Source organism: Octopus sinensis, linkage group LG19 (assembly GCF_006345805.1).
Source record: "Octopus sinensis linkage group LG19, ASM634580v1, whole genome shotgun sequence".
NCBI lineage: Eukaryota > Metazoa > Mollusca > Cephalopoda > Octopoda > Octopodidae > Octopus > Octopus sinensis.
Genome location: NC_043015.1, coordinates 24,940,910 through 24,959,038, shown reverse-complemented (window position 1 = coordinate 24,959,038; position 18,129 = coordinate 24,940,910). Strand labels below are relative to the sequence as shown.

The 18,129-nt window shown below is 34.1% G+C and overlaps 1 protein-coding gene across 1 annotated transcript in view; it reads left to right on the top strand.

Annotated features, from left to right (window-relative positions):
* Positions 1-18,129, top strand: part of LOC115222188 (coiled-coil domain-containing protein 39-like) — a 1,476,917-nt gene that overhangs the window by 598,645 nt on the left and 860,143 nt on the right. The window contains exon 12 of the mRNA XM_029792337.2: positions 2,822-2,959. Within this exon, the coding sequence (XP_029648197.1) occupies positions 2,822-2,959 (138 nt within the window). The remainder of the gene's footprint in view (positions 1-2,821; positions 2,960-18,129) is intronic.

The following is an 18,129-nucleotide window of genomic DNA, read 5'->3' as shown; positions in this document are numbered from 1 at the left end:
GATGAAATGCCAAAGATTTGGACCAAATATTTCTTGGTCCAGTTGCTACTTCTTCCCATTGAATGGTCACATCACTTGTACCATGGACAAGTGATTAGAATGTTATGGGAAAGGATTGCAAGTTGGATACTTCAAGTCAAGCAAACTGGCAGGAGACATGGGAGGTAGACCAAAGATGAGTTGGTTTGATAATATCCAGTCTCCTTTAGTCACCTTTGAGATTCTGACTGGAAAGTCTAATGACAGTTACTGCTGATAGAACCCTATAGAGGAGGTGCCTTTAGATTCTACCCCACCATTATCCTTCCCAGAGATAGTGAGTGGAAGAGATGGATGGAATGGTGAGTGACATAATATGACTAAGGTGTGCAGGTTTGCCTCCAGGTAAGCATTTTGATTAATAAACACATATGGTAGGATTTCATATAATTAGTATAGTAAGTTCCACAGATTAAATGAGGTTTTCCTTGCAATTACCAGACAGAAATTCTCTCTAAGAATGATTATCATCAAAAACCAACCATCAAGGGATAAAACTTCAATAAGATCAAATAAGTGAAATTGTACTAGTCAAATTAGTAGCTATAATTATGCTTATATTGTGTGTTAAAATTTTACCAGGACCACTTTTATCTCTCCTCAATCAGATTTGTCAAGTACTGGTATGAATGTAAACCACCAATAGTCCTTCCCCAAAATTTGTGGCAAATTTTGTAAATGCTAGAAATAATGGTTATTTGTCATATTATGTATTTCAAAATGAAAAAGGAAAATACCTTCAAAAAACATTGTGGGGTACAATGCCAAAATAGTAAGAATCTCTTAACATTTGAGGAATTATGTTTTCTTTTTCTTCTTCCACTGTCAAGACAACCAGACTTGTTCTGTAAATTTCTTTTAACCATTAGCATTCTGAGACAACAATTGCTCACGTCAACAATATCATTTCATTTTTTATTACTGTATAAAAAATATGAAAAAATAAGAAAATCATTCTGAGATATACTGTGGTGAAGACTCGAATATTATTGCTTTAAAATTTAAAGTAAGCTACATGAAAGCAGCACCACAATGGTAACAGTGAGAAAGATGATGTTAATGATGATGATGATGATGATAAAAGTGGTAACATAGATAGCAATGATGGCGATGGTGATGACATGAATAATTTAAATTACAATCTGTCACTGAACTCGGGTGAATGTCATGTATGAAATATAATAAACAATGTGTGAAGATGCCTGAAGCTCTGCAAATATTAAAAGCAGACAGTGTACCATAATTTCCAATTTGCCCACCATGGATAATAGAGGAAATATTTTCATAGTCAGCAAAGAAGAGAAATTTCAACAGAGTCCTTTTAAATTGATTGAAACCCATTGCCTGCCATTCTCTTGTTTTTATTCCATTCATTTCAAAGGAAACTCTGACGCTTTTATGATAGCAATTCCACCATCACCACCACCATCACCACCACCACCACCACCATCACCATCACCTATATAAATATATATATATGTGTGTGTGTGTGTGTGTGTGTGTGTGTGTGTGTATGTGTGTCCACACACTCTCAGCTTGCTTGCTCTGTATTTATATGTTAAGTACAAATGTCTATGCTCTTATATGTGCCTCATGCGTATGTATATTCTTAGTGCTTTCTATTTTCCTTCCCATTTATCTCTTCCATTTCTTCCCATTTACTAGTTTCTTTGTTTTAGTGCATTACTGACGCAAAAGTCGTAGCACCAGCAACGGCCACTCGCACGCACACACACACACACATAGAAGCAGTTTCATAAGAACTTATTATAAGATCTAAAAAGGTGAAATATAACCTACCACTATCTAAGAATCTTTTAAAAGTCGAATATTGTTTAAAGTTAGCCATTATTTAGAGATGATAAATTGACAGAGGCACTGGAAGCATGGCAATTCATTGTTCAACATATTTAGAAATATAATGGCTGTTTACTCAGGAACCCCTTCAGCTGGAATCAAGAGAGAGTTAAGTGATTGCTAATATAATACTGCTCCTGCTGTTTTCTGTTTCGTTTGATTTTATCTCATTTAAATAACAGAGTTGTCTCTCTTGTCTTGTTTGACTGGAACATGAACGTTTTCCACGTGCGTATGTGTTTGTGCTTGAGCATGTGTGTGCATGCATTGTTGCTGGTGCTGCTGCATCTGTGTCCACCATCAACTAAAACAAAGAAGCATGAAAATGGATGAGATTATCAAGAGAAATATGCACACACACACACACACACACATTAATGTTTGTTTTTATGTTCAGTTATAATAAAAACAGTTTTCCATTAATCTGAAGGTTTACTCCTTGGCTTGGCTGGCTGAAACTTTGAAGTCACTGCTAAAGAATAGTGTTATCATCATCATCATCATCGTCGTCGTCATCTTCATCATCATCATCACCACCACCATAACCACCACCACCATAACCACCACGACCACCACGACCACCACCACCACCACCATCATCATCATCGTCATCATCATCATCATTATCATCATCATTATTATGTCATTTTATGTAGAAAGGATTGTGGGATATTCCAGTCCAAATTTGGAATTTCCATAATTCTGCATACTTAAGATTTTTTCATTTAGAACCCAATGACTATACACATAGTGTCAAAATAGTGTTCAATTCAACAGACAGAGCATCCATGTACATGTATTACATATCACATGACACTCTTCCTATTATTTATTTACTTTTGTAAAGAGTTACATTGAAATCCATATATTATTATTATTGATATCATTTATCTATCTATTTACTTTTGCTTTATTTCCATTTCAGGATGATACATTCAAAATTGAATCTGACATATCGAAACATTCTGGTGAAATGGAGGATCTGATAAAGAAGATTGCTGACATAACACTATTCAATGAAAGCTCAGATAAGTTACTCAAGAAGAATATAAGAGAAAATCAGGTACTTATAATTGTACAACTATCTAGAGTAGGACCATAATTATATGTGACCAAAAATTTTAAACAGACATATTTATGTTAAAGTGCGGGAGCATCATGTATTTAACGATAAAATTAAAGTTATTCCAAGCTCTGAAGTAATTTGAGATAATGGAAGGTAACAGAAATTTAAACAGTGATCGTAAAATTGTCTTAGTTAACCACCCATTCAAACAATGTGAAATTTAATCTCACAAAGACTGTCTTAAGTCTGATTCTCGGACATTTTCCCACATAATACAAATATTATAAAACATTTAACTTGCAAAATGTAAAGGTAATCTATCATTGCTTGATGAATATATGAAACATCTTTGGACAGGTAGGGAAACAAATCTCCAGTATATTATTTACCATCTATGGTATTCTACACTGAAATTCTGCTAGAAGTATAATTTTCAGGCAAATCAGGATTTACTTACTTTCCACCCTAAACAGCAGTTTCATTGAAAAGGAAGTCTGAGTTATTTTTAGAATGCTGTCATGAAAAAAGTACTGTATTGTTAAAATTAGTAGAACTACTGATTAGAATTAAACATAGACAATGACATGGCTGGAAATCAGTAGAACATCATGTCATATGCTGTAAATGCTGGAATCAACCAAAGTTATAAATAAAGTCAGCCAGCTGCATATAAGGGTTAGCTATAAACTGGAATGTGAACGAGAGTAATAGAAGGATGCAAAATTTTAATCATAAGTAATATTTTAAACATTTGTTCTGTCTAACATCTTGAGTTCTTTTTTATTTCCTTTGTAGCATCACCATATTTTTAGTATCACCATATGCTAAAGACTAGGGGAGTGACTCGACTAAAATTCTTGCCATTATTATCAAACAAGAAACCTCAAGGTTATTTATGTTTCTCTTTCAGTCAGTAATGAAAGACAATGCCAATAAAATTTAAGAGGGCCTCAGTGGATTGTTTGGAAAGAGGGATATAGATATCGTCAAACTACTGACCTGGCACAAATATTTGCAGTAAAATGAATTTCAGTAATGTCTCTGCTATTGTTGATATATTTCGTAACATAAAGGATTGACTTAACAGATCTCCATCACTCAACCCTAATATGGGCTTTTAGAAGCTTGCACAGCAGTTTGTTGTGTGGGACTCTACACAACAATTGTCCTTTGTCAGCTTCTTACTTGAACTGTTAAAATTGTTGCCTCACCTCCGTCTTTGGACACATTCATGTTTTAACTGAGATAATAGTCACTGTTGATGGAGATTTCCTGAAGAAACTCTGCCAGGTACTGTTTTGTTGCAGTTTTGCTATCCCGCTTGCAAGGGAACATTAGATTGAGGAATTTGTTAGGGTTATGGCTGAGTTGAGTTTTGATGGTTGCAAAGTGCTTTGAATCATCATCTTTATCAGGCTGAAAGGATTTTGACAGCAATTATGAGTGTGTCAGTGTGTACATGTTTTGAATTGCTTTCAGACAGTATGGATTATCCACAAACACAGATAAACCATCATTATTTGTCTACTGAGATATGTTATCATTATTGATTAAAGAGCAGTGTTGTCTAGTAATGATTTCAGCTTCTTGCCATCACCTAAATTAGCATCTGAATCCCCTTTAACTCTTCCCATAAGAAATTAGTCAAGTCTGGAATTAAAATATATATATAAAAAAAGGCAAAAAATCTTCTAGTGTTTGGTAAAGAACATAAAGAAAAAAAGAATGGATTTAATAAAAAGTTAACAATTATATAGAATTAAACCACTGAGTGAGTGTAAAGCCATGAGGGAGCTTCTCTCTTGCCAGTTACATTGCAAGAAATAGCAACAGTAGCTAAATATCCCACCAATCACAACTTCTCATCTCAGTAGAATGAAAGACTCAGGTAATGCAGTAAATATTCATAAAGGAAGATGGTATTTATAAAACTGAAACATCTTTGCTCATGGATCTGAATGTTCAGGATTGATTTGGGGGTCAACAACAGCAATAACAATATTGGTTATTTCGTAAGAATATTAATGTCCTATTTTCAGATTTGTTAAGAAATAAAAAGAAATATTCCAAATGTTCAAGAAATAATTTTAAAAAGAAACACTTTATTTTGTGGTGATATAGCATCGTTTCTTTCAATAGTATAGAAGTCAAAACACTCAGGTTTGGCTGCGACCCCTAAATAATTCTTGTAGTTCTTCTCTTTTGTTCCTTACCAACATACTTTTGGCTGCCTCTGTTCATCCTGCAATACTCAGCCCATTCAAAAGAACTCACAATGAAGACTCTTATGCAATCACTATATATGCTAGAAATAGAAGCTGAATCTCTATAAAATGACTCCTGGCCATATGCAAAACAGGGAAGTGTCTTGGCAAGTGTCTTCTACTATAATTCTAGGCTAACCAAAGTTTTGTGATTGGGTTTGATGGAAAGAAACTGAAAGAAGCCTGTTATATATATGTTTGTATATGTGTATGCATGTTGATGGTGATGGGTTGGTTTACTTTATTTGATATAGTATAGCATCACTGATTTCTTAATTTCCAATCTTCCATGAAAACATGTCTGACCACAAGGAAATATTTCTTTGCTTGAGAATAGGTGAGAAGTGGTGACTGGAAGAGCATCCAGCTGGAGAAAATCTTCTTCAGCAGATTCTTTCTGACCCATGCAAAAATGGGCATTAAAAATATGGTGTTAGGATCAATACTACAACATCTAAATGCAGACACCATGGTTTTTTTTTCTGCATGTGCTGCTGCCTGATTGTGAAATACAACCTGAGTTGCTTTCATCTGGCTGACCACATCCAGAAAACACAGAACTTTCAAAGCAGTGTACAGCAGTTGAGATATTTGGTGTGGTAATAGCAAACCCCATACGTCTTCATGCATTTATCATTTGTATATATTTGTATTCATGGAATTAGCATTTTCTCTGAAATATATGGACTCACTTATACTTGCTGCAAATATACATCTCCATATACCTACATACATATTTATATATGAGTATGTACATGCACACACAAAAACACACATACACACAGACACACAAACTCACATACACACACACAGTGGAAATGAGAGAAAGACAAAAATAGCAGCAGAGAAAGACATTTGTAAATTCAATCAGAGAGATAGAAGGATGTAGTTACTGCCATATCCAAACTACTAGAAGATGTTCCCATTAGAATTCATACACCATACTATATAAAAATTACTTTAAAATAACTCAAAAAAATTAACATAGTGGATTTTAAATACATTCACACAGATACATTCACACACACACACACACACACACACACACACACACACACACACACACACACACACACACACACACACACACACACAAGACACAACATTAATTTATTTCAGTTTCACCTAGTTGTAAGACTTAAGAATTTCTTATTTCTTATTTCTAAGTCCATGAAATGCAAATGTATTCACTACTATGAATTCTTTCCCATATATGTATATGGATATATGTGTCTGTATGTGTGAATATGAATAACTATATATATGTATACGTTTGTGTGTGTGTGAGTGTGTATGCCATTATATCGTTGCTTTGTTTTTAATTAGAATTCTTCCAGAATGAAAGGCATTTCTGTCTGGCAGAGAAACAAAAGCTTCATCACTTGAATTCCGATAGCAATAACAATCACTGTTCAATTTTGGACTCCAGAAAATTCTTGCATATTTTTACTGTTCCTTTCACAAATTGCCTCCATAAATTACATTTTAACTGCTCTCTCCTTTTCTCTGAAAATCTGAGCATTCCAATATTGTCACATCAAAATTAACTTACCTAGATATGTGCACTGATAATTTTTGATATAAATGGAATTTATAATCAAAGAAGAGGAGATGTAAGCTTTGAAGCAGTTGTCCATAAATATTCTCGTTCTTGCTTCTTTTGAAACTGGAGTTCACATCTGCTGAGCATCTGATTTCTATGACTCTCTGTGATTCTTCTTATCAGTCTTCAAAAGATATATCTGGCAAGTTATGATTGAACTTGATACAAATTTTGATCGGAATGACCAATATTGCTTGTGTTAACTACACACACAGTCAATAGCAGATCTGTGGCTTATATTAATCTCAAGACAGTTTTTACAGGTGATTGCATTTTATAATGCTTTAACAACAACATCATCATATCACAATGGCAGTACCTTAGAGACATTTTGGGGGCAGATACTGTTTACATGTGGTATGTCCTCCACAGAGTGTAAGCAACATTTAGTTTTACCTTTGGATTTTAAGCACTTCACTCTTGTTTACTCATTAGATATTTCTTAGCTATTTCCTGCCCATGGATTGCTAAAATATAGGCTTTCAGATGTGAAGTCTTGTAGCAATCAAGAGTTTGAGACAAGCTACACTTCATGGTAATTTTCACATGAATTTGTGGGTAACATACCCATATAATACCCCTTTTTGTCATGTGGAGTGATTCTTCTGCTGGGATTTGCTGAAATATTTCAATGCTGTACTTCTGGGTTTGTATGCAAGGTCACCAGGAAGTGGGTGTCTCATGTGATGCACACTCTTGCCTTGCAAAATGTTATGTTTAAGTACTTGGTTGGTTTAGTTAAATTTGTTGCTGTTGTTTAGCAGGTGGTGAGTGAGTGCTACCTCACACAGCACTCAAAGGCTGTCAACATTTACCTTAAGCCTCATCCACCCTGCTTCTATTCTGGGACAGACCTGTCAATATCACTATTTTTGCTGAAGTTTGCAGTTGATGGATGGAAGTGTAAGCTTAGTGAAATTAAATGTCTGCAAGTACGTATGTATTCACACACACACACACACACATGTAACATGTATGTTTGTCTGTGTACATATTATATACGTATATACTTATGTGTATCTTTATATTTGCATATGTATATCTGTATGTGTTTATATATATATATATATATATATATATATATATATATATATATAGTGAGAAAGTGAAAGTGAGAGAGAGAGAGAGATGAGTATATGACATACTGTCAGTCTATGTCTATGAATATACATAGAGAAAATTTAGTTTCCATGTACTTTTTGCTGGAGGTCCAGAGGTGATTTGACAATGCTATATTTCAACAAAGTTCTATTTGCAACTGAACCTAGCAGCTGTTTCATGTTGCAAAGAATTAGATATTTCTTGTGGTATGCGGCAGGAAATAGTTCTTTTGCATTGTTGTTACATTTCAAACTTTCATGTACCTACTTAGAACAAGAAACATATCTATTCTTATGTCTATGTTGATGGTCATAAATTTTGTATTTGCATTCGTAGGTATCTAAGTTATAGGATTACAGAATGGGCAATATGTTACTTTTAAATGATTTCAGAGATTATTTCATTGAACAGACAGGTGTTTGTATATTTCTGTGTGAATGTGTGTGTGTGTATGTATGTGTGCATATGTAAATGGATATATTGTGTATATATTTGTATGCTGTGCATGTATGTGTGTGTATAAATATGCATGTATACATTATGTATGCCTATGTATATACATATATATTCATATGAGTGTGTGTGTGTAATCTTATTATGTCAAGTATTCAGCTGGGTGTCTGGAACTTCTTCTAGGTTTTCTTTCAAAGCACTTGCCAGAGATGGTATCAACTGACATATGTAGCACATAGTCAACGACAATGATGAAGAGAAATGGGGCAAGTGTGTCTCCCTGTAGTATTCCAGCTTTGATTGAGAAAGATGATGTTTCTCCGTCAGGGGTTAAGGTCTGTGTAGAGGACCTTGATGGTAGAAATGATTTTGTCTGGAATCCCATAGAGCTTAAGGATTTCAAACATTTTGTACCTATCTACAGAGTCCAACGCTTTAGTCAAAATCTCTTGTGGAAGCGTCATCCAACCAAAATGCAAATATATGGGAAACTACCACTTGTGTCATCTCTTGTGAAAGGTAGGAGAGTCCAGTTTGCTGGACATTGTTGTAGAGCTGAAAACAAGGCAATTTCTACTCTTCTCCTCTGGAAGCCATCTACTAGCGATACCAGCGGGTGCACACTCTCCTACCCTGATGTAATCTCCAGGGATACAGGCATCCAGCAACAGGACCTCCATAATGCTATGATGGACCGTGAAGTCTGGCGTAGCATGGTAAATTCCATTGTCTCGACCACGGTCGAACAATGATGATGATGTAATCTTATTATTATATGTGTACCCTTATAACAATGCTAATGAGGAAAATACCATTTAATATTGCTGAAAACTCTGCAAATGTGTCATGTTTATCTTTCAAAAATGACTCTTAAAAAGTCATCTAATTTCCTTCCCTACTGAAATTAAATAAAGACATGGATGCATATATAAAAATACAGATACTTGAACGGAGATGTGTTGATATGTGCTGCATCCAAGAAGTTAGGAGGAGAGGAGGTTCTGCTAGGTTCCTCACAGGTAAAGAACACAGGTACCAGATTTTCTGGCCAGGGGACACTGACGGGATTGGAGGTGTGGGTATACTTCTTGCGGAGAAATGGGTAGATAAGGTAATTGAGGTAGTCAGGGTATGTGACAGAATACTTAAGATTAGATTAGTGCTCCACCATGGGTTAGCAGCCATTATCTCGGCCTATGCCCCTCAGCCAGGGCTACCCAATGGACAGAAAGACCGATTCTATGACACCCTCTTGCAGACTACCGCATTGATGAATGATAGGGACCTTCTCATTGTGGCTCGTGACTTCAATGGACATGTTGGACAACATGTTGGGGGTTTCCATGGCATACATGGAGGCTACGGTTTTGGCACTCGCAATGAGGCGGGAACCAGGCTGCTGGAGTTCTGAGACGCAAATGATCTTATGGTTTGCAATACTAACTTCAGAAAACCTGCCAGTCACCTAGTTACCTACCGCTCGGGCAGACACACTAGTCAGATTGACTACATCCTCACCTGAAAAAGGCAAAGATGGCTGCTTATAAATGCCAAAACTTTCCAGGACCAAAATTAAGACTGGAAAGCAATTTTTCTGACACTGTAGGGATTCTGCCTATTTGCTCCTTTAATAATGGTAATGATTGTTTCAAATTCTGGCACAAGACTAGGAATTTTAGGGTTAGGGATTAGACAATGACTTCAACCCTAGCACATGACTGCTATTTTATCTCCAAAAAGATCAAAGACAAATTTGACTTCAGTGGTATCTGAACTCAGAATCTAAAGAGCTTCGAGAAATGATGATCAGTATTTTGTCCATTGCTCTAACAATTCTGCCAGCTTGGTACATCCTCATTATCATCATTGTTTAACGTCCGTTTTCCATGCTGGCATGGGTTGGACGTTTTGACTGAGGTCTGGAGAGCCAGCAGCTGCACCAGGCTCCAATCTGATTTGGCAAGGTTTCTACAGCTGGATGTCATTCCTAACACCAACCACTCCAAGTGTGTAGTGGGTGCTTTTTACATGCCACCGGCACAGGAGCCAGTCAGGCAGGCCTGGCATCGATCATGTTTGGATAGTGCACCTTCATATCCAATGGAATCCACGAATATTTCATGGAATTAATAATAAATCAATGGTGTTATTTCTGAAAGTTTTATCCAAAAAACCTGAAAGTGTAGCCTGTGTTATGTCTGTATGGAAAGATGGTCACTCATCTGCTAATCACAGGAAAGTGAAGGAAATTGGAATAGGATGATTACTTAATCCACTTTATATAATTTCTGAACAGTTTTATAGACTTAAATCACAGTACTCAAAATAAATATTCACTCTTATTTTTCCATGTTTCCCATAAAGGAAGAAAAAAAACCCCAAATATCCTGTACATGTGATACAACCTTTATTTAAATTGCATATGTCTGCCACATAAATAAGCGTGAATATTTCATGGAATTGCACTTACATGCATGTGTTAAATGATAGGTGATATGAGGAAGTTCAATTAAAAAAATACACTTTTCACTATCTAATCACTACCACCACCATCATCATCTCTTTCCCTCCTCTCTTTTTCTCCTCTTTCTTTCCTTCCTTGCTCTATTTCCCCTCACTTTCTCTGTCTTTCTTTAACTTCACCATCAGAACATCACCCCTCTGCTAAAATCATTATGTTTCCCCTATCTCACATCACGGATGCTTCTCTCTCTTTCTATTTTCCTCTCTCCCTCTTTCTTTTTCTCCTTCCCTCTCATTCTCTCTCCCTCTTTTCTGTCTCTCCCTCTTTTGCTCTAATCACATGAAAGCGTAACCAATGGGCTAAGTAATGCAATGACAAGCAGAATTATTATAAGATAATAACTCTTTCTAAAATAGAGACAAGGCATGAAATTGTGTAGGAGGAGTTTCCTTGATTACATTGACCCCCAATATTTGACTGGTACTCCCTTTTATCAGCACCAAATGGATGAAAAGCAAAATTGACCTTGGTAGGTTTTGAGCTTAGAATGAAAACTCAATCATAATAATTAAAGTTTGACAAAAAGACTGGAGGAAGGAGACAATAATATTGATAATGCATAATAATATTAATATCTAATTAAAATGTTTATCAGTTGAAACAAATATATTGATGCTTGTTACAAACTGAAGTTTAATTAGGCTTCATTTTGATTAACTTGTCTCACTACATTGTAATGATGTCCTTAGTATGTTTGGCCACAACTTATTATTCTATCATTTTTTCGGCTTAGAATATTTTGAAAATATTAAAACAAGAAATACTTATTTAAATATCATTGTTTCTTAGTATTTTTTCAAATTTAGTTTTCAATTAATAATTTTAAAAGAAATTACAAACAAAATCTTGAAACAAAGGAACAGACAGTCTGAGAGAAAGCCACTAACGGAATATTTACTTTGGATTTGGATTAATTTCTTAAGAAATCAGTGAATTCACTTGAAATCTTGTTCGATTGCTTGACTGAATTAATTAGTAACCAAAATAGCTTTTCTTTTGTTATTCTTTGTGGGTTTTTTTAGGATATTGTAGCATTTGGCTACAGTTTACTCATTTATTTTACAGCATATCACTCTCTAGAATATTTAAGATTATACAGAAACTGTAATCAAAAATGTATTTTTCTTTTTCTATTTGAAATTCAATTTAAAATTTCAAAAGGTAAATGAAATTTATTCGGCAGATTAATCTAGTATTTCTATTTATTAAATTATATCAGAATTATATATCCAGTCATAATGTATAAATAAATACATAGAAAAAATGGTGTAATAATTTTGGGTTATTTTTTGTTTGTTTAATTATTTATTTCACCGAAATGTAAATTTGTATTAGCGAGATAATTGAGATTTTAGTCATATTTCAGTATAAGACAATCTACCTTCTTAATTGTTTGTTTTCAATTAATATTTTAAATTAGATTCTATGTTAAAGATTCTTCATGGAGAAGTTTAGTGTATTGGGACTAAATATCTCCCAGCAATCAATTTTCTCCTCTTATTTGCCAACTTCAGTTCCACCCTGGGATTTTCTTGGTTTCTTGTTCGTCAGTGATTGGTATATTCTCTGTCATTCATGTTGGTACAGGCATGGCTGTGTGGGTAATAAGTTTTCTCCCCTACCATAAGGCATCAGGTTCAGTCCTACTCTGTGGCACCTTGGGCAAGTGTCTTCTCAAGTCATTCAAAGTTTTATGAGTTGATTTTGTTGAAGAAAACTGTGTGGAAGCTTGTTGTGTGTGTTTTATACTGTCCTTTCTCGACATTGCATGATAGTTGTGAGTGAGCAATCACTGTGGTACAATTGGTGTCCTTCATTTCCCATCTTCTGTGAAAACTAAAAAGGGTTGGTGACAGGAAGGGCATCCAGCCGTAGAAAATTGGCGATTGGACTAAAAAGCACATGGTCAGGAAACAAATCACTTAACATGCTTGCACCTTTGGGTTCAAAGTCAGCCAGAAGGGTTTTTTTCGATTTTATAATGGAAATATCAAGCATAGCAATAACCTCCCACCACCACTCACTAGAAGAAATAGAAGTAATTATCTTCTTAAATATATGAGCTTCATATTTCTTGCATGCTTGTTATTCTGAAAGCTTTAGGAATTTTTGTGGAATTCAAAAAGAAAAACAGCACAAAAACAAAACAAAAAGAGAAGTCAGTATTGAAGAGAGCTACTTCTACTAGAAACACCAGCCAAGAGTTGCAGATATGGTCACAGGAACACATAGAGATGAGACAAATGCCATAAAATATCTGGTTTGATATTCTTATAGTTCTGCCAGTCTATTACTTGGCATCAATAAATAAATTTTCCTTGACCCCCACGAAAGAAAGGCTAATCTGACCATGGTGTGGTTTGAACTCAAAGCAAAACCTGTAGCACAAGGCATAATACAACTGATAAAAAATAAAGAAGAGTCATGCTGGAAAGGCCAGTGCTGGAATGAATGAGAAGAAAGCTAAATTGAAAAGGGCAAAAGCCATTCTCATGACAACTGAAGACACAATGAAGTAACAGCCTGTCAGTAGCAGTGATCTGGGGATTGAGTTGCAGCAAGCTGCAGAGTGATTGCAGGGAATTGGTTGTGCCCTAAAAATGACCAATGTTGTTGAGAAGAACAAACTTAGAGATGCCACAGTATCATTTCATCACTTCATTATATCAAAATCGGAAAAACTTATATTAGAAATCAATACTGTCAAATTAATTTAAAAGCAATTTTATGATCTTTTTTCAAAGACCAAAACTAATGAAATATCTAAATAGTTTCAAAAAGGAATTTATGCAAAGCGTGAATTCAAATAGAAAGATAAAGTCCTCATAAACTGTTGATTTTATACTCAGTGCTGATGAAGATGTCAAAAACAGAGAAATATTGATAATTAATTAAACTTGTTATATTATCCCCATATAAGTAAATTAGGGATGGTGCACCAAATGATACTTATAATAACTTGTGGATTAACAGAAATTTCACTTCTGGCATTAATTGTAAATAAAATGGAAGATAACTTTAAAAGTAGGGAGTAAGTTCACAAAAGTGAGTTATATATTTCATGATCCATTCTATTCAAGGGGAACTACTCTGCAGATGTTTCAGTCTTATTAGACTTTATCATCATATAATCTAATCAAGCCTGTCTCTGATATACTGATTATAGATTTTTTTTTTTCATATGTATAACAAATGATGCACAAATAAAAGAAAATAAAATGAATCAAGAAGAATAACTAAAGAGTGACACTATCATAGATTTAGATAAATGAATTCTGAGGAAACAAAAGTATTTTGAATTAGTTGAAGTTTTCCTCCAGACAATGATTAAAGAGCAATTCAGTACATATTATATTCTGGCCTATCAATCATGCATTGCCTTTCATTGTCTGTTCTATTCCATCCTCTCAATTACTCGTGTGTCTGGTGTGATGAACCAACAGCAAAAATATGATCTGTGCTAGGAACTTGAACACGATGACTAACATTTGAGATGCACTATTTTAAGTTTAGTATATTCTGATAATATACAACTCCAACAGACAATATACTTGGAAAAGAAGTTTACCAGATTTGTGCTGTTTTATTATATTTTATTTTTCCAGATATTTAAAAAAAAGTTTCTTTCCTAAATATATAAATAACGTTTCTTAGAGCAAAATATATTATTAATACAAGCACCTGCACACAGAATATATAACATATTTTTTAATTATTATGTTTTTTTTTCAGATAGTCAAGTAGTTGGTTTGTAATTAGCTTATTTTCATAACAGTGGAGTAATTAATACATTTTGATATTAATAATTATTGATTAGACACATCAAGATGGAACAGGTTGATGCTTAGAATGCAAACAAATTAAGATTTGTGTGTGTGTGTGTGTGTGCGTGCGTGTGCGTGTGTGTGTGAGTGTGTGAGCATGTGTGTGTGTGTGCGTGTGTGCATGTGCGTGCATGTATGTATGTGTATGCACGTGCATTTGTGTTTATATATATTTTAATAAATCTATGTGTGTACAGGTGCTTCTGTGTTTCTATTAGTGATATATGTATATATATATATATATATAAATATATGTGTATGTGTGTATATGTTTGCGTGTGTATGTGTGTAAGTAGATATATAGATATAGAAACATAAATATTTATATATGCATATATGCATGCACTTACACACACATGCACAATCACAAATACATAAGAGTAAGTACATTGATATTCGCATATGTATAGATTAACATCATGAAAATATAGAAATGTACATATATATACATATGTTTGTTGTATGTATGAGTGTGTGCATGTGTGTGTGTGCTTGTAATATATATGAAACATTGTGTGCACAACTCAATTAATTAACTCAAATCATTATGAAAGTAATAGAATTGTGTTGAAAAAAGTGAAATTGGATTGGAAGTCATTTCTGTTTATGTTGTGACTGATAATTAAAGTAACGGACAAGTTGAGGAACTAGGAATTATTTTGTTAAGTCTTCAGATTATTAATATTTGTCTTTCGATTATTTCTAATTAATTATATCCATTAACAAAATCTTGTAAATAGGAAACAGATTTCAAATGATACATATATATGTATGTCCGTACGCATGTTTAAACACACTCTTGCAAGTGTGTATGTGTGTGTGTGTGTGATATATAAATACATATCGTTATCAGTATCTTTAGCATCATTTAGACTTAGTGATCCATGCGGCACGGGTTAGATGAGTTGATGAGATCCGATGGGTTCAAAGACCACAACATGCTCCAATGTTTACTTTGGCAAGGCTTCTACAGCAGGATACCCTTCCTAATGACAACCATTGGATAGCATGCACTGGGTGTCTTTCGCATGGCACCAGCATTAGTGTTTACCATACATCCTGCAAGATTAAGTATCACTTCAACTGAGTAGGAATACAGTAGAGGAGGAGGCAGCTCTGTATTAGGGGATAATGGGTTGAAGTGAATAACAAGGAGCCTTTTTGTAAGGTAGCTACACAGCTACTCAGATATATAAGCATATCTTTTATATATATATATATATATATATATATAATATATATATATATATACATACATACACAAACACACATATACATACATACATACATACATACATATATATATATATATATATATATATATATAGGTGAGAAAGTTGGTGTGAGAAAGCACGTGGTTGGATGTATAAAAAATTGAAAAGAGTGAAAAAACTACAGCAGGCTTGTTTTATAAGGTTAAAGAATATATTTAAGTCGTTATGTTAGAAAAATGTTATGAAATTTTGTGTATAGTAACATAGTTTTTGGAGAAATAACCGGTTTCATGTAAACTTTTAAAATTTCTTAAATTTCTTTACCTATATCGTGTCATGTCTTCGTTATGAAGTGCAAAGAGGAGTTCCAGGCAAGGGGGAGGCAATGAGGGATTTCTTCCGGTATAAGGGAGATAATTGCTTTATATTTTTTCTTTTTTTCAATGAGATGAGTTTCTCTGTATAAGAATGTTAGGATGGTTAAGTTTAGGCTTATATTTTTCAATGAAGAATGTTTCCTTGTTTAATCTAATTTGTGTTGGTGTTCCAATAGCACACTGATAGAATGGAAAGATTAAAAATTGTGGCAGTAGTTGCTTTGCGCATTTCTCAATATGCTCACTAAAGAGTATCATTCTGTATTCTGGGAATGCAATCTGTTGTTGATGCTGAGTGCATCTGCATCTGAGTGATAATCCAGTGGACCCTACGTAGTTTTGGTGGCAGCCCGAGTATCTTATGACATAAATTATGTTTTCAGAAGCACAAGTAAAATTAGATTTGATCTTGAATTTATGTGGATATGTAAGGCAGTATTTTCGGGGAAGGTGTGTTGTTGTGTTTAACTTTTCTCAAAGTTTTTATGTCGATTTCTGTTGCACGTCTGATCCCATCCTCTCTGAGTTGAACTGGGTAGTGTCTGCCTTACATATCCACATACAACCCCAGAAATAAAGAAGCCTTCATCGTCATCACCCAGAATTTACCAATACTTCATAAGGACCCCAAATTAAAGGAAATTCTAAATATACATAAAATCATTAAAAGCTACAAACAACTTAAATCACTAAAAAAGATTCTCACAAAGGCAAAATTGTTTTCTGAAATTACGGATGCAAAAGTTTAAAAAACGTTGTAGACCAAACTGCGCAACATGCCCAAACCTTCTGCAAGGATCAGATTTCCTTTTGAAAGAGGGACAAAAATTCAAGATCAAATCTAATTTTACTTGTGCTTCTGAAAACATAATTTATGTCATAAGATGCTCGGGCTGCCACCAAAACTACGTAGGGTCCACTGGATTATCACTCAGATGCAGATGCACTCAGCATCAACAACAGATTGCATTCCCAGAATACAGAATGATACTCTTTAGTGAGCATATTGAGAAATGCGCAAAGCAACTACTTCCACGATTTTTAATCTTTCCATTCTATCAATGTGCTAGTGGAACACCAACACAAATTAGATTAAACAAGGAAACATTCTTCATTGAAAAATATAAGCCTAAACTTAACCATCCTAACATTCTTATACAGAGAAACTCATCTCATTGAAAAAAATAAAAAAATATAAAGCGATTATCTCCCTTATACCGGAAGAAATCCCTCATTGCCTCCCCCCTGCCTGGAACTCCTCTTTGCACTTCATAACGAAGACATGACGAGATATAGGTAAAGAAATTTGAGAAATTTGAAAAGTTTACATGAAACCGGTTATTTCTCCAAAAACTATGTTACTATACACAAAATTTCATAACATTTTTCTAACATGACGACTTAAATATATTCTTTAACCTTATAAAACAAGCTTCTGTAGTTTTTTTCACTCTATATATGTATATACATATATATACATACATACATATATATATATATATATATATATATATATATAATATATATATATATACATACATACATATATATATATATATACATACATATACATACATACATATATATATATATACATACATATACATACATACATATATATATATATATATATATATATATATATATATATATATACATACATATACATACATATGGATGCCCAGAAGATGACCAGCAAAGAGAAGAATGGTCTGGAGACTTAAAGATCCCGCAAGTTGAGAGTTTCAGAGACATATTACTCAAAGTCTTTGACGAAATAGAAGGGGAAATAGCTTCACATGGGGTA